The sequence below is a fragment of the Protopterus annectens genome, chromosome 16.part0 (genome assembly GCF_019279795.1).
Source record: "Protopterus annectens isolate FY-2018-M chromosome 16.part0, PAN1.0, whole genome shotgun sequence".
In the NCBI taxonomy this organism is placed as follows: Eukaryota; Metazoa; Chordata; order Ceratodontiformes; family Protopteridae; genus Protopterus; species Protopterus annectens.
The window spans coordinates 522,551,093-522,576,796 of NC_056750.1; the positions used below are offsets into that span (position 1 = coordinate 522,551,093).

General features: G+C 40.5%; 1 protein-coding gene across 2 annotated transcripts in view; it reads right to left on the minus strand.

Annotated features, from left to right (window-relative positions):
• LAMC3 (laminin subunit gamma 3) overlaps positions 1–25,704 on the minus strand; it is a 4,228,426-nt gene that overhangs the window by 480,348 nt on the left and 3,722,374 nt on the right. For both annotated transcript variants that reach the window (XM_044058389.1, XM_044058388.1), the window contains one exon: positions 12,828–12,972. In XM_044058389.1, coding sequence (XP_043914324.1) covers positions 12,828–12,972 — 145 coding nt within the window. The remainder of the gene's footprint in view (positions 1–12,827; positions 12,973–25,704) is intronic.

Genomic DNA, 25,704 nt, shown 5'->3' on the forward strand with positions numbered 1-25,704 from the left:
CCAGCTATTGCAGGTGTCTAGTGAGGTACATGCCAAATGAGGCATTGTACTCTATGATTGGTCTAATGAGGAAGGAGTAGAGAGAGATGATGACCTCTTTCTTCCTGGATGAAAAACCCTTGGTAATGAGATGGGCCACATAGAAAGACTTTCTGATAATGGTGGCAATGTGGTGGCCGAAGGAGAGGTTGCTGTCAACCTGTGTCCCCAGGTCTCGTATAACACCTTTTTAGTGGGGTCCCATCTTTGTGGTAATTAGTGGGAACTGCATTTTTCCCAAAGGGAATGATGATGCATTTTTTGGCATTAAGCTTAAGGCCATGGTTTTGCCACCAGTCATTTGTCTCAGTGAGGCCTTTCTGTAGGATGTCTGTATCACTTGGGGAGTTAATAATGGCTCCTAGCTTGCAGTCAACTGTGAACTTGGTCAGCCAGAGGCCCTCTGTGTTGGCCTGGACATCTATGAAGTAGATGCCAAATAGGAGAGGACCCAGGACTGATCCCTGTGGGATTCCACTCATGACTGGTAGGCAGTCTGACTTGGAGTCCGCTGCTTTCATGTTTTGGTTCTATCTGTGAGCCAGTTTGCAACCCACCTAATGATATAGGGGTTGATGCCTAGTTTGGTGAGTTTATCAATAATTCCTGAGTGAGGAATGGTATCAAAGGCCTTGGCCAGATCAAGGTAGGCTGTATGAACTGCCTTACCCTCACCCACTGCTCTACTGACTGCCTCAAAGAAGTCAACGAGGTTGAGCAGGCATGATCTACCTTTCACAAAACCAAATTGCGTGAGATCTAGAGTTTGGAGATTTCCTATGTCTTTGTTAATTAGGTCCATGATGATGCGCTCCATAGCCTTATACATCAGGCTCATCAGGCTAATGGGACGACAATGCCTAGGGTCTGTAGTTGCTCCCCCTTTATGGAGAGGGATGACTGTAGCAGTGCATCATTCGGTAGGGAAAAAGCCTGAGGTGAGGTTGTGAGTGAACAAGGCACACAGATGCAGTGCCAGTTCACTCTGTAGTTCATGTAGAACACAGCCAGTGATATTGTGGGGTCCCATGGAAGCTGTATTCTTGGCCTTGGACAATGCAGCTTTAACCTGTGCTGCAGCGATACTTGTTCTGTGTAGCTTGTACTGAAAAGCTCCTCACAGTCTCATCTTCTGTTTACCTCGTCCTATAAGCTCCCCCAAGTCTCATTTCCTCTGCTCATATTACTGGTTACTGACAGAAGAAACTGAGATGGCCCTGTAGTAGTGTATACTTTGAAATTGCCTTAAAGGGTGTTTGTTCCTCATTGCTAGCTTGTCTACCTCTGAATTGCTTTTTATTACATGCAGCTACCTGCTTGATTTGTTTCTGATACCTTTCACCTCTGGCTAACCAAAGTGTGTTTTTACATTAAGAAGACTAGGACTGCAATTCTAGTCAGAATAGAAAGGCAGGCTGGTCTATCCAAGTTGGAAACACAGAGGAAGGTTTAAAGGGAGAATTACTTGTAGCTAGTTATTTGATTTGTTTATGATACCTTTTCATTTGTGGTTAACTAAAGTGTGTTTTCACATTAAGAAGGCAGGGACTGCAATTCTAGTGGCAAAAGAAAGATAGTCTGGTCTGAGTTGGGATACACACAGCTAGGCTTAAATGAAAATTACTTGTAGCTAGTTGTTTGATTTACTTCTGTTGGATTTCACTTTTGGCTAACTAAAATATGTTTTTACATTAAGAAGACTAGGACTGCATTCTAGTGGAAGTAGAAAGGCAGCCTGGTCTATTTGAGTTGGGAACATACCTCTCAAAAGCTTAGTGCAAGAAATCTGGACAAAGTCTTACAAAATGGGTCAACAAAGGCCCAAAAAGAGGGACAGAATTTCTATTTTGCTCTTACAAACTTAGAAAGTTGGTAGAGTAACAGGGTTTGTGTTAACATACATTTTATGAAGGATTTGAAGTCTGAAACTCAAATGTACATCATTATTTAGTGAGTTCAAGCTTCAGATCATTCCAATGATTTGCCAGCAAAACACAAATTTTATGATGAACAGACTAAAAATATGAGACAAAAATCTGGATATTCTGTGAAAATCTGGACAATTGAGAGGTATGGCTGGGAAACACACAAAGGGGCTTAAGGGACAATTAATTGTTGCAGCTAATTGGTACCTTTTCATTTTTGGAAAACCAAGTGTGTTTTTACATTAAGTAGACTGGGACTGCTACTCTAGTGGCAGTAGTAAAGTAGTCTGGTCAGCCTGAGTTGAGATGTACACAGAGAGGCTTAAAGTGAGATTGTTTCATCAGCCACAGGGCATATTATGGACTTAGTTGTTTGGTGTAAATCTTAGTTTGGTGTTTCATCAGCTGGAGCACTTATTATGGACTTAGTTGTTTGATGTTAATACGCACCTGAGAGTTACTTTTGCTCTGCTTTTACATTAAGAAGTTCCAGTTTCATCCATTTGCAACAAAAGGTGTTCACCTGATCCTTCTGAGTTGGGACGCATTCCAAGGAGCTGAAAGTGTAGTTGCTTATTGGTCAGAGGGTATGGGATTTAGTTTTCAGCTTTTTTCTAAGTTAGGTGATTTTTAACAGAAGTGTACACCACGCAGTGGCAGTCAGCAGTACCCTGTATATTAGCAAACCTATAAAGCTAGTACTTAGGATTTTAACCTGTAACACAGGAAGGCTTTTTGTGGAGCTAAGCTTAGGGCAGCTAGTCAGTGCATCAAACAGCAGTAAGATCATAGCACTATCTAATATCTAGCCTTAACCCTACACACCACTCAGGTGACTTGTAGAACCAGATTCCCAAACCATAATAGCCCAACCCTAATACAAGTCTTGACAACATGGATTTGCAATTTCCTAATGTCTCTGTGGCCAGTAGGCATATATGGGCATCCTAAGAATGTAGCAAGCGCCTCATGTACTCAGACAGTCTTTTAATCTTTAAAGAACCTAACACAATTTGTGAAAGATGTACATAAATAACTTCCATGGATATAAAAATCTCACTTACAAACAAGTTTGTCATGAGCAAGCACACTACATCCTTCACATATACCTCTCACCACACACAAAGACCTTATTATACTGAGGCACTTAAAAAGAAACTTCTCCATACCTCAAAGACCTTCTAAGCCATAAAACGGCAGCTCCTAGCCTCAGCAACCACTAAAGCCCACACCAAAAGCAGAACCTAGCACATCACACATAAGTCTACACCCTATGATCCCCTAAGAACAAAGCCCATAAAGCAAGCAAACACTTTACTTAGTACTATTTTCATAGGGGATCCTATTGCATGACACACAGATGCCCCCTCACCAGGCTGGACAAAAAAGTAGCAGTTAGTTGCCTATTTGGAACAAGCATCCACAATATCACACATGCACTCATGTAACTGCACCACAGGTAACAATGTAATTCTATCATAGTCCATGTGGATGCAAATGATCTGAGATGTACCTCACCGGACTATATGAAAAAAGACATTATGTATCTCTCTGAATGTGTCACAGAGAGGTACATGCCTTGCAGTGAGAGGCATTCTACCTTCACCAATGATGCTACAGTATTAACAGAAAATAGCTAATTTTAATAACTGGCTTGATTTCTGGTGTTACTTCAGGTGAATTCAATATCTATCAGCACTGGGGGACATGGTTAATGGGCCACGTTGCTTTGCCAAGGATGGTCTGAAACTTGTGGCAGACTTTTTGAACAGGTCCATAAAATTATTCCATGAGTGGATGCTTCACAGGTTTGTGTTTCTGGACATTGTCCACTAGTGGGGTACTCCTCAAGTAGATCTCTTTGTCTCTCCTCCGAACAAACTTCTTTCTCTATTTTGTGCTAGAGTCCCATGCTCTCTGGCCTGGAACTTGGATGCTTTCTCTTTTTCCTAGAAGGAGATGTTTCTTTATGCCTACCTTTCCATTCCTCTCATTCCAAAAGTCTTGCTCAAGATAAAACAGGATGCTCCCAAAATCTTGTTGGTGACTCCCTTTTGGCCCAGGCAGCACTGGTTCCCTCTTCTTCTGCATCTTGCCAAGCCCAATTATCACACATTACCTCACAGGGTGGAACTACTCACACAAGACAAGGGATTTCTAATCCATCCTCACCTGTCCACTCTTCAACTGATATTGTGGGTGATAGGGTTTTGATCCTCTACAGACACCTTTTTTTCTGAGGATGTGTTTCGTATCCTGCAGGAGGCTAGGAAACCCAGTACTAGCAAATCTTACTTATCCAAATGGAATAGGTTTTCTGTTTGGTGTCTTTCTCATAACCTGGATCCACTTACTGTGGATGTTCATTTGGTTCTGTCTTATTTGTGTTAATTGTGCAATGCTGGGTTGGCATATTCTTCTGTTAAAGCCAGCCTGTCAGCTATCTCTGCTTGTTTGCTTTTGACTCCCCTTTAGCCTCTGGATTTGAGGCCAAACAGTTTCTTAAAGGTGCCATTCACATTAGGCCTCCTAAGAAGCCTGTAGCTACTTTCTGCAACCTTAAGATTTTAGTTTTAGAAAAATCATCTCGGGCTCCTTTTAAGCCTGCTGCTTCAGCTTCCTTACAGCATTGTTCTTAAAAGAATGTTCTTCCTTTGGACTTACTTCTGCTAGATGGGTTTCTGAGCTGTAAGCCCTTATGGCTAGTCCTCCTTTTTTAGTTTTCCATTAGGACAGGGTGTCCCTTCATACTAATCCTTTTTTATGTCCAAGGTGGTTAATGAGTTGTCTATTCATTTGCCTAATTTTTTCCCTTCTCCACAGTTTGCAAGTGAGAAAGTTTTGCACATCTTGGATTTGCATAGACAAGTCAAGTATTATTTGGATAAAACAAAAGCTTTTTGTAAATCTGACCAGCTTTTTTTTTTTTCAACCTAAGTCTTTTGGTTTGGCTGTTTCCAAGCAAAATATTTCTTCTTGGATATCTGAAGCCATCTCTTTTTGTTATTTTTTTCATGGGAAGATCCTTCCTTCTTCTATTAAGGCTCACACTACTAGAGCTGTGGCTTCTTCAAGTGTTTTTTTTAAGAATTTGGATACTAATTCTATTCTTGAGGAAGCAACCTGGTCTTCTGTGCATTCCTTTACTAAGCATTATAAGTTAGATGTGATTTGTAGTGCCAGAGATGGTTTTGCCAGGACCATTCTTCATGGCTTCCTAGAGGGGTCTGCTGGCCCTTCCTCCTCCTCCTTCTCTTATTCATGAGCTTTTGCAGTCTCCCTATTGTAAGGAATACTGCAACAGTGATATGGAAAGACACAGTGCAGTTGTATAGTAGACGCCCTTCTCTTCACTGTTACAGTATTCATTCCCTCCCTCCTCCCTGGTCCTTTTTCTTTCTGGATGTGCTTATTATCTTCCTTTATCCTTAGATTGTCATTCCTAATGGGGCTTTTCAGTTCTGAGGATGGTATTTCTGGGCATCCCCTTTATGCCCTATGCCATATGCATGGAGCATATGTGTGACGCACAGCATACCCTTTAAAACGAAAAGGCTTTGGTATACTGGCTAGACATTGGGCTGCCCTTTGCAGGGGATTCCTATTGCAAATAATACTGCAGCAGTGAAGAGAAGGACATCTACTGTTATGGTAAGATTTTACACAACTGTACTTTCATTGTCATGGCTACTTGCTTGTAACATTTTCAAATAAGAGTTTTTTTTTTTTTTTTAATCCCACCTCAATACCAACAATCCCTCTTCCTTGCTATTCTACAGAGGGGCACCTGCCCATGCTCCAGTGTGCTCGCTCAGACACTGTGACTTGGTTTAATGTCACCACTTTCAAGTTAAAATATTCATTAGTTTTATCGGAGTGATACTATCTTCAGGAGGCCATGCTATCTTTTGTAAGTATCTGGTTTTAAGCTTTTTCTTCAGCAACAAGTATTTTACGTCTCCTGTCATTTAGAAAAGAAAGGCTGACTGAATGAAAACTGACTGCTACCACCTTCAAGAAATACGATTATACAATGTTCTTTCAATTGCCTGGAATTATTTGAGTGAGCTGAAAATGTCTACAATTCTGAATTGATATTCAGCCAGAAAGGATGAGGAATCCCCATTACAGAGTTATCGTGTAAGACAGACTTGAGCTGCTCAGAAATCTAAATAAAAATGCAACAGCACTAATTAGTCTGCGTTCAGACAGTAACAATTATTAAATTATAGTGCATTTAGGTTTTAAGATATTACATAAATATGGAGATAGTCTTACTCTAAGCTGTTTAAATAGTGTTAGGGAAAAAGACAGGGGGTCATATTCATTAACAGCTACACTAAATGTACACGTTATGTATTCAAGAACATCTCTACTACATGAAGTGTACATGTAGTTTTTATTTTGTAGTAACCTTTATGAATCCCTGTCAGTATTTAAAGCTTCAAGAAAATCAGTAGGAAAACTAAAATTAGAAGGAAGAAGATGTGAGTTACGCCTGCGTTGTCTGTTCACTCAGAATGGTGTACACTTAGTGTAGGTGTTTTTGAATTTTGGGGATGAATTACTATTTGGGAATGCACAAATCTACAATCACAAGACTACAAACAGATGTCTAACATGCAAATACTTCTCCTTGAATCTTCACTAGGAGCACACCCCACACATCCCCTGCAAAATTATCTAACCTTTACATGGCCACTACATAAAGGAGAAAATAGAACTAAGTTACATTTACCATGACAGTAGCCATACAAATTTCTCACTGTTGCAATAGCCTTTGGTTATTTGGGTTATATCCTGCCCAGGTTACAATTGGCCAATCTTCAACGAGCTCTGGCTCCCTCCCATACCTACACTCTTGAGTGTTCACTAGTTAGTCACTTGGTGGGAAATCAGCAGTCAGAGCATAAACAGCTTCAGGACTTCCTTGCAAAACAAAAAGAGAAAGAATGCTCATCCTGAAACCCCATAAAGATACAGACATGTGACTTTTAATCCCAGCAATTTACTATATATACAGTAAAAGGGGGATGGGGAGTGGGCATGGCTACTGCAGCAGTGAAGAATTTGAACATCTACTGTTATGGATAAGTGCAACTTACACAAGTGTATTACGTTCAGCATTCTCACTAATACAGTAGCCTTTGGCTATTTGGGTTGCCCTGGAGAATGGTTGAATTAAAGTCAGTCCTGGACATGGAAAAGGAAACCAGTATAAAATGCTTTGCAAAATTATATATGGAAGACCATTAAGCTGCCTCTAGAATGCTTCTAGAGTCGACCACTTTCCAATATGGCACCAAAGAATACAAGGCTCTATTAGAATGTGCCTTAATCTTGTCTGGAAATGTTTTACCATGATGAGAATAACAAGAAAAGATATAGTAACTGGAAATGTCTGAATTGACAGAGGTTGTCCTTTCCAGTCCCATATTAGGAATTCCACAGGTATATAGTTTTCCCAAAGGACTTAGTACTAACAAAATAATACCTGAGTTGCAAATGTATGATCAGAGTATATATAATTTATTGTCCTGGCCATTCAAATTCTGATGAAAATCAGGGAGATAGATTTCTACAGTCACGGTACAGTCTGAAAGTAGTAAGGGCATATACGGGGGACTTCTGTATATAAACCAATATGCATGGAAAAGCAAAAGGGTTACATAAACTGTTGCAACATGGATATTCTCTTGAAAATGTCACTGCACTAAATCAGTTAGTCTACCAAAAAGAGCTAGAATAGCCTGCTCATACACAGACAGAAGTAACTTTCCAAGCATTTCAACAGAAAAAAAAAATCTTTTTGTAGAACAGCTTCAGCAAAGTTTGAAATGAGAGGAAGATCCATTGGCAGACACGCTGAAATGGAGGACAAATGCCCCTTGCCAAAGGAGTAAACAGTTCACTGGATGTTAACACACATAAATGTTTGAGAACCAGAGGCAAGTAAGAATCCCAGATAGTTAGAGGGGAGGCACCAACTAGGAAATCTTCTCCACTGGTTAACATAAGATTTTGTAGTAGGGGAATTTCTTGCCTCCTTTAGTACCTGCTGCACATCCTCATTTTTATTCATTTATTTTACATTTGTTTACCAGGAGAGTCCAACTGGGCATAAAACCCTTTTTCAGCGGAGGCCCGGGGAGAAAAGCTCCATTGTTAGTAAACTATTTTGTTAGTAGAAAGAAAATCGTATAATACAATAAAGAAAAAAAAGTAACAGACATTCATAATGGTAAAAAGACTAGAACAGAATAAATTGGTCAAGTGGGAGACGAGACCAATAATCTTGTATAACAATGCTTCTAGAAGACAGTTCTTACAGTAGTAGCAATTAGTGACATTGTATACAATAAGAGTGCAATTACGATACTTAGTCTTATATACAGGTAGCATAGCAAACCGGAGACTTAAAATCTGGTAGATATTAACAGTGAGAAAGAAAAAAAAACAACATAAGTTAATCATATGGCTTAAAAAGGTGAAAATGTTCCTAAAAGGCATTAGAATTGAATCAGTCAAGAAGTAAATTGCACTTGGTTGAGACTGGGGTATAGCAAATTCCCTGTGTCTTGTGCGATTAGATTCAATCTGTGAGGAAGCTTATGGTGATTGCCCAGGAAAATTCCATAAGAAGGGCGAACCAGTGTTGCCTGGGCCAGAAGACGGTCATCACAATATCACTGGAGAGTTCTGAAGCTTCAAAATAACCCTGGATATCAGTGAAAAGGGTGGTAATGCATACAGGAATATTCCTGACCATGGGTGTGAAAATGTATCTGTTTCGATGCCAGCCTACAAGGAGTTGTGTTGCACAATGTAGTTAGTTGTCTGTTTTGCAAGGAGGAGAACAGATCTATTTGAGGTGTTGCCCACAAATGGATCCATTCCCGGAAGACCCCATTCATTCAATTTCCATTCATGATGGTCTGTCCTGGCCCTGCCCAGCTTATGTGCCACTACCTTTTGCTCTGACAGTATATAAGATGCTTGGAGGGTTATACAGTGCTGTAGTGCAAACTTCCAAGTCATTACAGCTAGCTTGCACAGGGGGTAAGACCTTGTACCCTCCCTCATTTGTTTATGTACCACATCCCTTTAATGACCTGTATTGGCCCTGGGCACCACAGGTCATGAAGAGATTCTGTAGCATGGATCACAGCTAACATCTCTTTGCCATTTATGTGCTTTTGGTCTGTCTGAACTGACCCACAGGCCTTGCACCTTTACTCCCATAGAAACTGCACCAAAAGGAAAAACTGATACATCTCACTGCTCCACCAATGCAGTTCTATCTTGATAAAGCCCAAAACTGGATTCTGAAAATCTCAGAGGATGAGAATGTTGGGTCTAGATGTTTTTTTAAACCACTGAATGTTTCTCATGTATAACCTGGCAAGAGGAATCAAGAGAATCATAGAAGCCATGAACCCTAGAATCCCGATATAGTCTCTAGCTGAAGTCTCAGACTGACTGAAGAAGATCAGGAAAGTATCCAGATACAAATTTACCTTTTTCCAATATTAGGAATGCATTTAAAGAAACATGTCTAGAAGACAGTCTAATGACACAATCTTGTGTGACAGAGTAAAGGAGGACTTTTGAACATTTATCTGGAAGCTCAGATTGATAAGAATTGAAGAAACTCATGTTAACAGCTTCTGACATCTGGCAAAACACTCTGAAAAGATTAGCAAGTAATCTAAATAAGGACACCACAGGAGCTGTCGCTAATTCAAAGGGTAATACAGAGAAATGATAATGTGATCCAGATGCAGGACCTGAGAAATTTTCAGAAATCTTTGGCCATTGGAATGTGAGGAGAAGCATCTTAGGCATAATGTTACCATATAACTCAGGAGAGAAATAACTGGTAAAAGCCTCTAAGTGTCAAAATTTTGAATTTTGGTACATTCTGATTGAAAAAGGAAATATTTAGAACTAGTTTCTAGGAAAGGTCGTTCTTTGAAACTAGAAATGTTCTGGAGTAAAAGCCTTCCTCCATTCAGTCTAAAGGCACTGGTAGTATGACTCTTAGGGTAAGCATGTGCTGAAGGAAAAATCTGTGTTGTTTAATGAGCAGGGAGGAATTCCCCTGAAAAGAGATATATTATCTGACTGTAATCCTCCTGAAGCAGTACTAGTACCAAAGTCTGAAATAATCTTTTACCATAGGGAAAGGCTGAAAGCTTGTGTATGGGACACATTTAGGGACTAGGGGGTGGGGGTGTAGGCATAGTCATTCTTTTTGAAAGATCCCTGTTCTGTTTCCCTTCCGCTTCTTCTTTCTTTTCCATTTGCCAGAAGATGGCAGATAATGATTATTAATTAACTTTTTTAAAAAATGCAAAGAGTTTGTAAGATTTAATGTGAGGTTTGAAAAATCTTAGTAACTACCTGAATTAATTTTCCTTCTGTCATCAAACTGTTTGAGAACGTGAGTAGCAGCAGGGCCAAACAAAACCTCCTTCTCTGAAGTAGAGTTTAAAATCTTATAGAGTTTACCTCACCATAACATTTCTGATTATGTATCCAGGCATATCTTCCCAAAACAGTAGTAGTGGTAATGGCTTTAGGCACAGCATCTGCACAACTATACTCACTCTTCAAGGCATGTTTAGACACCTGAAACAGGTTAGAAATTGTAGGATTCAGACAGGACCTAACTTCTGAAGGAAGTTTGGCAGAACAAACCCACAAGCTGCAACACCTGACAAAATAAACTGGAAGAAGTAAATTCTCTTATGAAACTTGTTTGTTTGTGTCTTTTGGCTTTTCCCGGTTAGGGGTCGCCACAGCGGAACTCCAGTCCATTAATGATTGGCAGTTGATTTTTACGTACCGGCTTGCCAGGCCTGATGCACAACCTTCAACGAAGGTATGCCCATTCATGCATGTCTCCACGCAGAAGACGCTCTAGCTGAGAATCGAACCGGACAGCGTCTTACTGTGAGGTGACAACGCTTCTCTGCAGCAGCAGGTTTGGTGTTAATAAGTGTTCTGCCTTTTTTGGGGACTGAAGTCTTTGAGTCAGGGTTACTGCAAGCAGCATTTAAAGGATCCTCCAAGGCTGACATAAGAGGAAGAATGGGTGCAACTTGAGGTAAATCCACTTTCAGCATATCATAATCTCTCTTCAGTTTAGGGGGAACATCTACTTGTTCCTACAAGGGTGGCACAGTGGAGCAGCTGACAGTGTTGTTGCCTCACAGTAAGAGGTCCCACAGTTCAATTCTTGGCTAGGTTGCTTTCTGTGTGGAGTCTGCATGTCCACCCTGTGCTCGTATGGATTTCCTCTGAGTGTTCTGGTTTCCTCACACATTCCAGACTCATACAGTAGGTGGACTAGACACTCTGCACTGGCCACAGGTGTGAGTGTGTGGTGTGGAAGAAGTAATGTATCAGGGCTATCCACCAGGTGGTGTAAACTTCATCTCTAGATGACTGTCACTGTTGATGCGACACCCAGACCCCATGTGAAAAAGTGGGAAAAAATTGTTGTGGATAGATGGATCTGCTTGTTCCTACAAAAATATATCATTCATCCTGGAACTAGTTTAGAAAAGGAAAACTTGTATAATGGAACTGGAGAGGACAAACTATCCTTGGAATCAGAGTCTTGGCCTGAAAAATTAGACAAAGAAAAAGCTTTGTCTCTGTTGATATCAGAATCCTCTGACATATTTTCCTCAGGAATATATAGACCTAATTAGTATTCTGGTATGGATTTCTGCTGTCAAGGATAGAAAGCCTGCAATAAACTCCTGGCTAAGGTTAAAAAATATCCTTATAAACAGACAATGTCTAACCTTTTGATTCTTTTTTCCTAGGGACATCACTAGAAGAGGACTAAATGGGAGAGGGCACTTCGTTCTGGGGAAAATCTCTCTTTCCCCATCCCCTCCAAAAAGAGCCTCCTAGAGAAACTCCCAGACCCAAAGAAAATGGTTCTCCTATGGCTGGATTAGAGACTGGCACAGTCACAAAGGATGTGGCTAACCCCTGGGCCATGGTGACAGACGGGACTGCACCAGAAGAATCCAGTGAAACCAGTGAGTCATCTGAGGAACAACTAATGGCCACTGCTGAGTCATCAACCTGTGTCAGGGACACTGTCTGAGCCTGCAATGCACTAAGGGCTCCTATTCTGTTGTTTTTTCTTTTTATGTACAGCAGGAGAAGTACAGTATGACTGGTATATGAATCCATGTTGTAGCCGAGGAAGAAGCCTGATTACCAGTAATCACTGCTGCTTGAGTCAGTTAAAAGGCAAGCTGTCATAAACGTGTTCACAAGCAGCACACACACTTACACCTCCCCACACAGTCCCTCAACATTCAAAAGTAAAAGCACAAGAAGTACACAAAAATCCTGTAAGTTCCTTTACAGAATTACATATGCTATAAGAACTTTGAGACATTATGCAAAGGAACTATTCTACAACAAAAATATAAAATAAACATATACTGTATACTAGTAAAAAATAAAAAAAAAAAAATTAACATATAGCCCATTCTCTAAATGCAATAATGCCCTACAGGGTTGGTGTTACTGAGGGAAATAATGCCGTTCCAGGAGTATAGAAGACTCTGGGCAGGTGTAATTTCCCCATTAACACCCACCATGTCAGACTTTACCGCATTTGTAAGAGATTTTGTCACATTCACAGATCTTAAAGGAAAAAACAGAATTACGTTGCATATGTCTGAAAAGAGTTTTGTGAATATTAGAGACTAAATGCTTTTAAACTGTATTATTCATGTCAGTATATCAACTAAGCTGCTCCCAGATGTAAAACTGCAGTACAGTTTTGCTCTGAAAAAAAAAAAAACTGTTAGTGTCTAGGACTACACTTACCTTTGCAGAAGAATTTGTCACATTTAAAACTTCCACAGAATCATAACGGAATTGCTGAATGGATGCGTAGGTGTCATTGGCTTCCTGAAGAGCATGACCAACATCATTACTAAGTGCATCTTTAAAAGAATGAAATGCTAACAGCCTGAAAGAGTAAAAATCAAAGCATATTACTAATTATATATTGCAAATACTTGTGACTCAGACTATGGTTCTACTAACAGCAATTAATTTAAACTAAAAGCAGTTTGCCATTTACACAGTCGGACTGCAAAAAAAAGAGTCATGAACTCCTGACATGAATTCACAAGCACTACATAATCATAACACAGAAGAAAGTATACTGAACAGTCAGCCTGCAAAAGCTCGCTGTTGTAGATGCACATACATTTTGCATCATTTTGAGTTTTGATTTTGTTTGTGCTATCTTATCACTTTGAAAAAGATACAGGGAAATACCTGACTAAAATAATGTGCAAATGCTGGAACTCTTGAGGACAGATTTAATCTGAAATGCTATGAAGATTACTGTATTCACTCAATCAACACATTTTTTGCTTTGCCTCCAGTCATGCCACTCAGCTGTCCCTGATTTTGCCTCATATTTTTGCCATTTTTGATTTTTCGGATACATGTCACAGAGAATTACAATCAGTCTGTAATGTCAGACATTAGTTTCATACTTTTTGTAGCTCAAAAAATGAATATTGATGCAATGCCTGTTGTTCTGTTAACTTTTTAAATGAGTAATATTTGAAAAATGTCACTGATGTTCGATATTTTGTCCAGAAAATTTGATCAAAAAAGTTAAGAGGTAAGTTTCTATTTCATATCTTGATAGGCAGTGATTGGTAAACTAAACTAGTAAAGCTAGAAACAGTTTTTATACATTAATTAAGTCATGTTAGTTATTACTTGAATACTTGCTATATTGCAACAGTGAAATAAACTGAAACCACAACATGCTTGTATCTGATTATTTTAAACATCCAAACCAAAGGTTAAAAAGATCACATAAACACAGCATTCAGTAAAAATGGCAAGAATTACCCAGCCAAGGTAGAGGCTTCAAAGTGTAATTCCTTGAACCTCCTGTAGTAGAATGGGATATATGCAAATGACCCTTTAAAGACATACAAGCATTTCAACTGCATGGCTTCTGAATGCCCATGACTTTTAACTTTTTTTTCCCTTTATGGATACATTCACACCAATAAAGACAAACCCTACTAACTGTAGACATGCCATGTTTCGGCCTTTTTCTGATCTCATCAATACAGCATAAGTAGGTTGTTTGGCTATAAAATCAAGCTAAATCTAGAAGTCAGGAAGTATGGAAATGCACAGCCTTAGCAGAATTCCAATCCTTTTGCCATGGCAAAAAAAAAAAACAAAAAACTTAGAAGTGGAGAATTCTAAGCAATGTGACACATAGCATTCAAGGGAAAATTCTAGCCAACATGTACTTCTAGGTAAGAAATAAAGTAAAACTGGAGATAAATGCTTAGTAGCAGGAGAACAACCTGGAGAAAGAGAGAGAAAGGAAACAGAGGATGGTGTACACATACTAAAACAGTAGGATGCCTACACTCAGACAAAGGGAGTACAAAATATCACTGAACAGAGCCCTAATGATATTACCATTTAAGCAAAAATACAAGAATCTTAGAAGAAGGAAGGTTCTAAGTGTCAGGCACATGAAATAAAGGAATAAAAATGATGAATAATGTAGAAATAGGAAATGAGACTAAAGAATATCAGTATGAGTTGCCTTTCTTAAAATATGAGTTAGACACTAAGACCCCAATGCCTACACCGGTAACAGAGGAGGCAGTGCACTATACCTTAAGAAAAGTTGATCCTAAGGAAGTTAAGTTGCCTGACATACAAGCCAGATAAACTTTAAGGAGTAACTGGAGGATGACACTTTCACCAGAGCAAGTGAAATAGCTAGACCTGTAGGGGAAGATGCTAAACCAAAGGTCTCCACTTCTTACCTATACCATGAGTCACAAAATAATACATTGTACAGAGTAACTAATGACAGAGAGGAAGCAGTACTGCATCCAAGTCTTTCGGAAACCTAGTGACAAGACCAGAGCAAGATCCTGCACTGCAAGACCTAGGCAACTGCCTGGGGCTTGCTGGTGGCTGTGGGGGATAGCTATTCTTGATGACAGAGAAGATATAGGAAGGTCAAAAATGTAGGTATCCTCCTGCAAGCATGTAAGACTCCCCCTGCCAAAAAAAAAAAAAAAACAGTACATTGTACTCAGTAATAGTTGTGACTTTTGTGTGATTTCTGGTTTGTTGAACAAAAGCTGCTGAGGCATTTATGTTGTCTTTGATTATTTATTAATGGCATGAATGACTTCATTAACAGGCCTGAACTGTGTATTAGACTAAACTTGCATTTAATAGTCTACACATGCTGTACTTTAGCAAAGTATTTTACAGTACCCTTCTTTACAGCCTCTAGCAATGCAAAGGGATTGATATTTGTCAGGTAATATAGTCTGCATTATCTGGAATGATGATCAGAACAGTCTGATCTTCAACATCCATTACGTAGTCATTGTTCTGCAGTACTGTGATGCATTCTACTCTACAAGATCAGACTGTGAAGGATTTCATAGGTTCATAGGTTGGTACTAGGCTATCAGCCCTAGGGCCTATACAAGCCTAGCCATAACAATTCCCTGGCTATTTCTTCCCACATTATTTACTTTCCTGGACCCCTGTCTAGCAGGGCGACTGACGTGATCCCTGGGGTGAATTTCCTTTCTCCCATCCAAACGTCAAGGTTCCTCTTGAACAGGTCCAAAGAGGCACTCTGCTTGACATGTATGGGCAATCTATTCCAGAGTCTGGGGAGTCTCTGGGTGAGGAACCTATCCCTCCAGCATGTTTTGTTTATTGTGATGACAAGGTTTAGATCCCTGGAGCGTGTAGCTCTGAGGGATTGGGATTTCTTTAAGTGTAGCATGTCCAACAGCTCTGGGTTTGACATGGCCTTGTATGTTAAGCAGAGATCGCCTCTGAGTAGACGATATGCGACAGAGTATAGCTGGAGTTTTTTAAGGCGGTCAGCGAAGGGCATCTGCTTTAGGCCTGTGATTCTTTTAGTGAGGTATTTCTGAGGCCTTTCCAGTTGTTGCAGATGTCTTGAGAGGTACATACCAAATGGGGCGTTGTATTCTATAATGGGTCTAATGAGGGATGAGTACAGTGGGACAATGACCTCCTTTTTTCTGGATGAAAAGCCCTTTGTGATGAGGTGTGCCACATAGAAGGATTTCCTGACTGTTGTGGCGATGTGGTTATCGAAGGTGAGACCACTGTCCACCTGTGTCCCTAAGTCTCTTATCACACTTTCTGTGTTTAGTGTACTGCCACCTATATGGTAATTCATGGATACATGTTTTTTCCCAAAGGGGATAACAATACATTTCTTGGCATTGAGCTTGAGCCCATGGCTCTGGCACCAAGCATCTGTTTCTGTAAGGCCCTTTTGTAGAGTATCCACATCATTTGGGGATTCAATAATGGCTCCCAGTTTGCAGTCATCTGCAAACTTTGTTAGCCAGAGTCCCTTAGTGTTGACCTGTACTTCTACATTTCTTACTAAATTTCTACATTTAGTTAAAATCTATTACTCTGGTAGCAGAGTAAAGCTCTTTGTGCGACAAGGGTGTAAGGTTTGAATATTTCACTTTCATTTACCTGCTCTATGACATTGAGCAAGTCACTTAACCAAATAGTGTTTTGGAGCAATTGAGAACTTAGGCTAAGCTCTTTAAAAGGGCTACTTGCCAATTAACTTTGAACCTAATGTTGTTGTTTGTCAGCCGTCACCTATTGCATAACTGATCTAATTAAGGAAATGTTATGGCAATATTACAGCACATCAACTTTTTTAATGCAATGTAGGCAATCATACGTCTCAACTCTCCAGATTTTTTACTCATATTTTTGATCTGTTCCTCATAAAATTGTGATTTTTTGGCAAATTATTGGCACTTTACTGAGGATTCAATTCAGAAAGTATTGACAGGCATTTGAATTTCAGACTTCATTCTATTCAGAAAATTCATGTTAATCCAAAACCTGTTTTTCTATCAACTTTTTTAAGTTTGTTAAAGCAGTATTTAAAAAAAATGCCCCTATTTCTGGGCCTTTGTCCCCACCCCCCACATTATTTAGGGCTTTGTCTAGATTTCTTGCTCTAAGAGGCTGAGAGCTATGCAGGCAATTTATTCTTCAAGGGCAGCAGGCACTACATTTGTAGATGAAGTACTGAAATACAAAGTTTGCCAGCAGCGACCTCTGCATTAAGTAATTCTCTTTAATGTGGAATTAGTCCTATAATACTTTTGCTACGATTGTGCATATGTTATCAGATGGTTAATATTTCTTAAGCTCTCATAAATACTCTTCCATTTAATCTGTGTTACACATTGCCGGATATTAAATTATGGTGTTAGTATGGATGCTTTGTCATTATTGGTCCATACATTTTGTTTCACTGTTTATTGTAAAATTTTAAAACACACTCTAAAATATTAAACAAAAAAGCAGAATTTAAAACAATTAAGAAAGAACATAAGCATTTATATATGGCCCTGAAAATGTGTGTAGGGGATCCATGGTTTGAAAATAGCCAGCGGCCCAAGGTACACTTAACTCACCACTAGACAGATGCATTTTCAATGAATTTGAGTTTCAAGGGAAGAATTTACTGTTGCTTATGCTGTCTGTTTTCAATGTGAGACTGTTCTGTTTTGTTTAGAAAATTGCCAGCGGTGTTTGAGCTCTAAAATTTGAAATCAAATTTTTAAATGAAATTCATATCTCAGTAATCACTGTAAAAAATAAATAAAAAAAACAGCATGTATGCTGACAGGTTTAAATAGTTTTTATAACAACTGAGGAGGGATAGTCAAGTAATGGAACACTGGAATGGTTGTGGGGGGTGTCCCTCATCCATTACCCTACTTAGGGTCCCATTTGACTAAGATCCATTTCTGGACAAGACTAACACGTAGTCATGTACTAAGAGAACACATAGGAATGGAGAAAATTTAAGCACAAATCATACAAAGGTTTTACTGGCCAGGAATAAAGAAAACAGTTCAGAACTTCTGTTATGGATACCCTAAATGCCATAAGATAGCTCCTCACTCAGGCTTTAAAAAATCCTTAAGTTCCCATTCCTATCATGGAGGTGCCATTTCAATGTACTACAGTGGACTTTGTTGGGGCATTCATAAAACACCATAATGGATTTCAATAAATACTGGTTATTTTGAACCAAGTACCCTGAAGCAGTCCTTCAATCCTAGATCTACAGTTATGGAGTTAGTGTTGCTATTTTCAAAAGTAGGGATACCTGTGGAAATACCTACTGAGCAGGGGGCTGCATTTATGCACAGACTAATGTGTCAACTATGTTTTTGTTTTTCTTTATAAGACTAACAGAATATGCTGTTTATATAACTTTTTTTTGCTTCATCTTTATATAAAAGAAGCTGGACCAATAATGTTTTTTTTTTCTGTTCAGTAAATTCTTACACTATATATTTATACACATACATATATTATATGTGTGTGTGTGTGTGTGTGTGTGTGCGCACAGATGGTTAGGCTGAAAGTGTGTTTGGCTGACATCTGTTTCATCTGCATTTGGTCAAATAAACAGATAGACGACGTGTGTGAGACTGCACAATTCTCAGGGTTGGAAAATATTCTCTTTCTCCAATTTTGTGAGATCTTGGAATTAGTATATATAATTAGCAGGGAGTATAGTAAATTTTTTTTAATTTTAGTTTTTGAATGTGCCAAGGTCATTTCTTGGTGTGTGTCTAATTTTCTGTCAATATTCGTGTTTACACCCTATTGTCAATGCTGTTTTATTTGTCAACAAATGTGAATGTTGATATAATGTTAAATCTTCTTCTTCTTTCGGCTTTTCCCGGTTAGGGGTCACCACAGCGGATCACCTGTCTGCTCATGATTGGCAGTGGAGTTTTACTGTGTCGAGTTGCAAGCCTGGCGCCCAACCTTCCACTGGAGGCACACACATGTACGCACTCACACCTAGGGCCAGTTTAGAGTGTCCAATCCACCTACAGCATGTCTTTGGGATATGGGAGGAAACCGGAGCACCCAGAGGAAACCCACGCGACCACAGGGAAGACATACAGACTCCGCACAGAAGGCACCCCAGCCAAGAATCGAATCGGAGAACCTCTTGCTGTGAGGCGGCAATGCTAACCACTGTACCACATTCATGTAATGTTAAATAATCATGTATATATATATATATATATATATATATATATATATATATATGTGGCCACGGTGGTGCAGCGGTTAGCGTTGCCACCTCACAGCAAGAGGTTCTCTGTTTCATTACTTCTGTACCTCTAAAATGTATTACTCATTAGTGCAAAACATTATGAAAGGTTATAATACACATAACAGCACATTTACAATATCATCAAGAAGATAACTTTTTTTTGCCCTGCTGCCTAAAATCAACAGGCCAGTGGACCCATTTGTTTCCTATCATATGGGTGGGATTCAGTTAGGGCAGACTACCATTTATCATCAGGGTGTTTTGTTTTTTTCCTTTGGTGTGACGCTATCCACTTTGTATGTACTTTGCAAAGCACTGAGGGGGTGGGAGTTATACAGTGGGCTGATAGTGGAGATCTTCTCCTCAATTCAACATGGGTCATTCTCTCCAAACAGCCCAACCCCACCCCGTGAAGCACTAGATGTGATTTTCTCAGTCTCCACAAGGAAACTGTAATCCCGCCTCCCTTCAATTGCATGCAACCCTGTTGCGTCCCTTTACTCCTCCCCCTCCCTGCTTGGCCCCACTAATCTAATCTAATTCACAGGAGCCAGAGGTAAGGGCATTATTTGACTGCTCTATGGAACCTGGCAACCCATAATATAACATTAAGACACATTATTTAAAAGTTTAATATAACATAAAAACAGTTTTGTACCTACCATAAATGTAGATGTTCGAGTGTTCACACTGCTGCAGTCATTACACTTGGGTTATCCTGCTGTCAGGCGGTCCCGCAGTCGGCCAGAGTTCCAAAGTCTTGGTCCAGCGTTGGTTGCTGTCGCTTCTTCCCTGACGTCAGTGCGCCAGGGGTATATAAGATGCATCTGACGCCATTTTCTTCAGTTTTTTTTGCCCCAGATGTCAGGTGCCCCCAAGTAGGTAGGCAATACATATTGCTAATAAAAAATATACATATAAAATAAAAACAATACCTTCAGTTACAAGCAAATACACCACAAAGGTTGTATAGGACAGAAAGGCATAGATAAGTCCAGCTAGTTCAGAGGGGATGGAGGGACCGTAACCTGGACTGCAGCAGTGTGAACACTCGAACATCTGCATTTATGGTAGGTACAAAACTGTACTATGTTCATCGTGTTACACTGCTGCAGTCATTACACTTGGGTAGAATCCCAAAGCTAAGGTTGGGTGTCTGGTCTATAAAGAGTTAGGATTGGCTATGAGGCCCTGCAGAACTGCAGTGGCAAATCCTGCTCTGGATTTAGAATAAAGAGGCACCTGGTAATGCTTGGTAAAGGTGTGCACTTAACTCCAAGTTGCAGCCTCCAAAATTTCCTTGGTAGGTACTCATCTGAGAAAGGCTGTTGAAGTGGCTGTTGCCATGGTGGAATGTGGCCTAATGTTATTTGGGACTAATTTTCTATGGTGTGTGTAGCAGTAACGAATACAGTGTCCTATCCATTTGGATATAGTCTACTTTGAGATGGGCTTGCCCTGTGATCCTGCAGCATATGCTACAAACAGTTGCTCAGTTTTCCTGAAAGGTTTTGTTTTGTCCAAGCAGAAGCGTAGCTGCCTGTGTATGTCCAAAGAATGCAGAAGTTTCTCCCCTTTATTCTGGGGATTTGGATAAAAAGATGGCAAATGGATGGTTTGGTTAAGAGCCACACTAGATACCACCTTTGGCATAAAGGTAGGGTTTGTCCTTAAAGAAACCCTGTCCTGATGAAAAATTATAAAAGGTTCCACTGCCATTAAAGCCTGTAGCTCTGAGACTCTTCGTGCTGAAGTTACTGCCAGGAGCAGAGCTGTTTTCCATTATAAAAAATTTAGATTGGCTGTATTGGCTGGCTCAAAAGGTGGCAGGGTTAGTTTTTCCAAAATTAAATTGAGGTCCCAAGTTGGTGTTGGTGCTCTCCGGGGCGGTCTTATGTTTTTAGCCCCTCTGAGGTACTGCTTTAGCAAGAATAAGAGAATAAAGGAGGATCCGTGTTGTAATGTGCTGAAATGGCAGAGGCGTGGATCTTAATTGATGAGAAGGATAGGCCTCTGTCCAGCATCTCAGTTAAGCATTGTAAAATCTGAGGAATGTTTGGAACAAGAGGGTCAAGGCTTTGAGCCTGGTTCCAGGCGCAGAATCTCTTCCATTTTTCTGAGTAAGCTTTCCTAGTGCTAGGCCTCCTGGCCTCCAAAATGACATCCATAACAGCTTTAGAGAGAGGTGTTGCCTGTTTGACTAATGAATCTGCCATGCAGCCAGGTTTGGGGATTTGAGCTGACCGTGCAGTATCTAATTGTTTTGCTGAGTCAGAAGGTGTGGAATTTGAGGCAAAATCCATGGTGGGCCTTGAGCTAAGTTCCTTAAGATAGGGTACCAGTGCTGGCGTCGCCAGTCTGGAGCAATCAGGATCATCTGTGGTTTTTCTTGTCTGGCTTTTAGGAGTACCTTTGAAAGGAGAGGCAGTGGCAGGAAGGCATAAACTTTTAGGTTTTTCCAGCTGAACAAAAGAGCATCCACTTTTCATACTTGTTTGTGATAAGTCCTTGTGCAGAATTTTTGTAATTGGCAATTCAGTGGGGAGGCAAAAGATCTATGTCTGGGCATCCCCATTTTTGTGTTACCATGCTGAAGATTTGTGGATTCAATTTCCATTCATGGGGATCCATGATATTTCTGCTTAGATCGTCTGCCAGAGTATTTTTCTTTCCTGGCAGGAATTGTGCCTGCAGGTGAACTTGATATGTTAGAGCTGTGTTCCACAAGGTCATGGCTTGTTTGCATAGGGGATAAGAATGAGTGCCTCCTTGCTTGTTTATGTACCACATTACCGTGGTGTTGTCTGTCTTTAATAATAATTGTCCTGGATGCAGAAGGTCCTTGAAAGCTGTTAGGGCATTTTGAACAGCCAACATCTTTTTTTGATTGATGTGTAGATGCATCTGGTCTGTGGTCCACTTGCCCTGAATGCATTTTCCTGCCATGTGTGCTCCCCAGGCGTAATCCAAAGCATCTGTTGTTAGAGTCTGCCTGGCTGTGGGTAGGGTAAAAGGCTGCTTCTTGTTTAGGTGACATACCTGTGCCCACCATCGAAACTCCTGTTGTAGGCAGGGAATCATTGGTATTACTGCTTCTAAACTGTGAGAGTGCTGAGTCCAAACACTTTTTAGGTACCATTGTAATTTCCTCATATGCAGTCTGGAATATGGTATTAGTAGTATGCAGGATGCCATGAATCCCAGGGCCTGCAGAAATTTTCTTGCAGGGAGATGGGACTTTTTTGCCAGTAGTTGAAAATATTGAGTTAGTTGAACTTGTTTGTCTGGCGTGAGGTAAGCCATCTGGGCCGTTGTATTTAAGCTGGCACCCAGGAATATGATCTGTTCTGAGGGCACTAGTTTTGACTTCTTTTCATTTACTGTGTACCCTAGAGAAATTAACATCCTTTTTACAAATGCCAGATGCTGTAGAAGAATGTCCTTTGTCTCTGCTTGAATGAGGCAGTCGTCCAGGTATGGATATATTTGAATTCCTTTTTGTCTGCAAAATGCAATTACTGGTGCCAGGCACTTTGTGAAGACCCTGGGCACAGTAGATAAGCCAAAGGGCAGTGCAGAGAACTGGTAGTGCATTGTACCAGCTTTGAATCTGAGGTATCTTCTGCAATTTTGTCTGATAGGGATATGCAGGTATGCCTCTTTGAGGTCCAGAGTAACAAGCCAAGCTTTCTTGCCCAGCATGGGTAGAAGCTGCTGTAATGTCAACATTTTGAATTTTGGATTATCCAGGTAAGTATTTAGAATTGAAAGGTCTAGTATGGGCCTCCAGGCCGTGTCCTTTCTGGGGACCAGGAAGAGTCTTGAGTAAAATCCTTGTCCTTGTTCCTGTTGTGGTACTTTTTGAATAGCTCTCATGTCCATGAGGGCTGAAATGCCTCTGCCCATTGATTTTGTGGCAGTTCTGGCATTCCTTTTAACCTTGGTAAAGTATGAAAGTGGAACCTGTAACCTTGAGACACAATATTTAGAACCCATTTGTCTTGGGTGATTGTTTGCCAGTTTTGAGAAAAAAGTGCTAGTTTTCCCCCTAAGGGGGCTTCCGAAAGGGAAGCGCTTGGCGTACGAAGGGGAAAGTCATTGTGACTGTTTCCTGTAAGGTTGAGACTTGTCCTCACCTCCTTTTGGGGTTGAAGAGCCCCACTGTCGTTGTCTATTTGAGCCTTGGGGTTGAGATTTGCCTCTTGGGCATCTGTATCTGCCTCTCTGTGGCCTGTCTGACACTGGAAAGGACCAATTCTTTGTTGGCCAATTTCTGCTAAATCGAGGTGGCTGTACCTGTAAGAAATCCTTGACTGTTTGCATAGATTTAGCTTTATCCTCCATTTTCTTTAACACCTCTTCTGCCTTAACACCAAACAAGGTATCATGCTGTAAAGGAGCGTCCAATAATTTTGCCTTAACATGATCAGGTAAACTCTGTTCTTTTAACCAAGCATGTCTTCGAATCACAGAACTTGTAACTGCGGCTCTACAAGAGGCCTCTAAAGAATCAAAACCACATTGCAGAGTATGTTTTCCCACCTGTTCAACAGCATGCAATAAATCCTGCATTTCTTTACAATCAGGAGCTTCTGAGCTTGCAAGCATTTCTGTTTTAACTGAGCCATTAAATATTGTTGGTACTTAAGCATGTAAAACTGGGAATTTAAAGCTCTTACTGCTAAAGTTGCAGAAGTGTATACTTTCTTCCCCCATCTATCCAAAGCTCTGGAATCTCTGTCAGAGGGTACTGGATGTTTTGCAATGGAAGCCTTAACCCCTTTTGGACCCTGAGAAATAGTTTCTGGATCAGCAGAAGGGTTTTTATAAAGAAACTTGTGAGAGTCAGGGACTCTATAATACCTATCTGGCTTGGCTGGTGCAGGGGGCAGAGAATCAGGAGATAAGCTGGATTCAGAGAACACAATATCTAGCACAGAAGGAATAGCCAGGGGCCTGTGCTGAGGCAAAAAAAGGAAATCCCTGAGCCTTTTCTTGGCTTCTGAGTAATCCTGACTTTCCTAATGGAAATGCTCCCTCATGGTATGCAAAGTTTCCCCAAAAGAATAATCCTCAGGAGGAGAGGCTGAAGGGATAGATTCTTCAGCATCAGGGTCCTCATAGGGGGGTAGAGAGTATCCCTGGCCTGAAGAGGAATCAGAGGAAATGGAAACCTGATCAGAGGAGTCATAGTCTGTATCCTGCCTAGGCCTTTTCTCAGGAGGGGGATGGGAACCCCTGATTAGAGTAATGAGTTCTTCTGCCATTTTAAGCATCTGTTTCTTAGGCATAGAAGACTGTCCAGGAGAATGCTGTACTTGTTTCTTTGTCTTTAATGGTACTTTTGTCTTGGCTGTTGTTTTAATGGTAAGTTGTGAAGGTCTGAAAACACCCTCAGAAGCCGATGCCTGCTCAGCGACTCCAGACCCATCTGAGGGATTAGTTTCCATAGGCCCAATACCTTGAGTTTCCAGAGGCCTAGTTGTCTCCACGTGGGAGTTGGAGGCGGCCTGTGGCTCTGAGGTAGTGGGTGTCAGGGGCTGCGAAAGCACCTCACTGAGAACCGGCGAACTGGCGACTTGCCTAGAAGAGGTTTCGTCGTTGGTTTTGGACCTCGGATGCCTGTCTTTATCCTTGTCCTTGCATTTTTTCGGTATTGTGGTCATCAGTTGATCCGACGGCATAGTATAATTGAACCTTTGTCCAAAGTAGTGCAAAGCAAAATCAAAACGTCTTTTTATAGTGTGTTTGTTAAATCTAGCACAAAACTGACAACTAGTGACATCGTGATCAGGGCCTAGGCATGAAATACAGTAAGAGTGGAAGTCCTTATGAGGTATTTGCTTCCCACAAGAAATACAATTATTAACTTTTTCTGAAATTGGTCTGAGACAAGAAAAAAGTTTCCCCAACGGGGTACTTAGCTTTATTGAAGACTTCGGATCTGAAATTCGACTTTGAAAATCTCAGGAGTCGGCCGACCGGCACTTGCGAACTGCTTCTGCTTCGGGCACTGCGTGGCAAGAAAGACTGAAGAAAATGGCGTCGGATGCATCTTATATACCCCTGGCGCACTGACGTTAGGGAAGAAGCAACAGCAACCGACGCCGAACCACGACTTTGGAACTCTGGCCGACTGCGGGACCGCCTGATGGCAGGATAACCCAAGTGTAATGACTGCAGCAGTGTAACACGATGAACATCTTGCAGTGTAGAAATATGAGAAGACCGAACCAAGCATAATCAGTCTTACTAAATGCTGCTGTTTGTATCTGTATGCTGAGTTAATAAATACATGCCATACTTTCATCAAACTCATATCATGATACAAAACAATGAAATCAATTAAACATACATATGTCAACTATTAATACCTTCTAGGTGTCTACAAAACTGTAACCGCATGTAAAAACATTACAGTAACAAATGTGCAGGCATACAGTTACTGTGCTCTGAGACTGGCCCAAAAGATGTACAAAAATTCAGTTACATTCTTCACTGCCAGGATTTCCCTAAGCT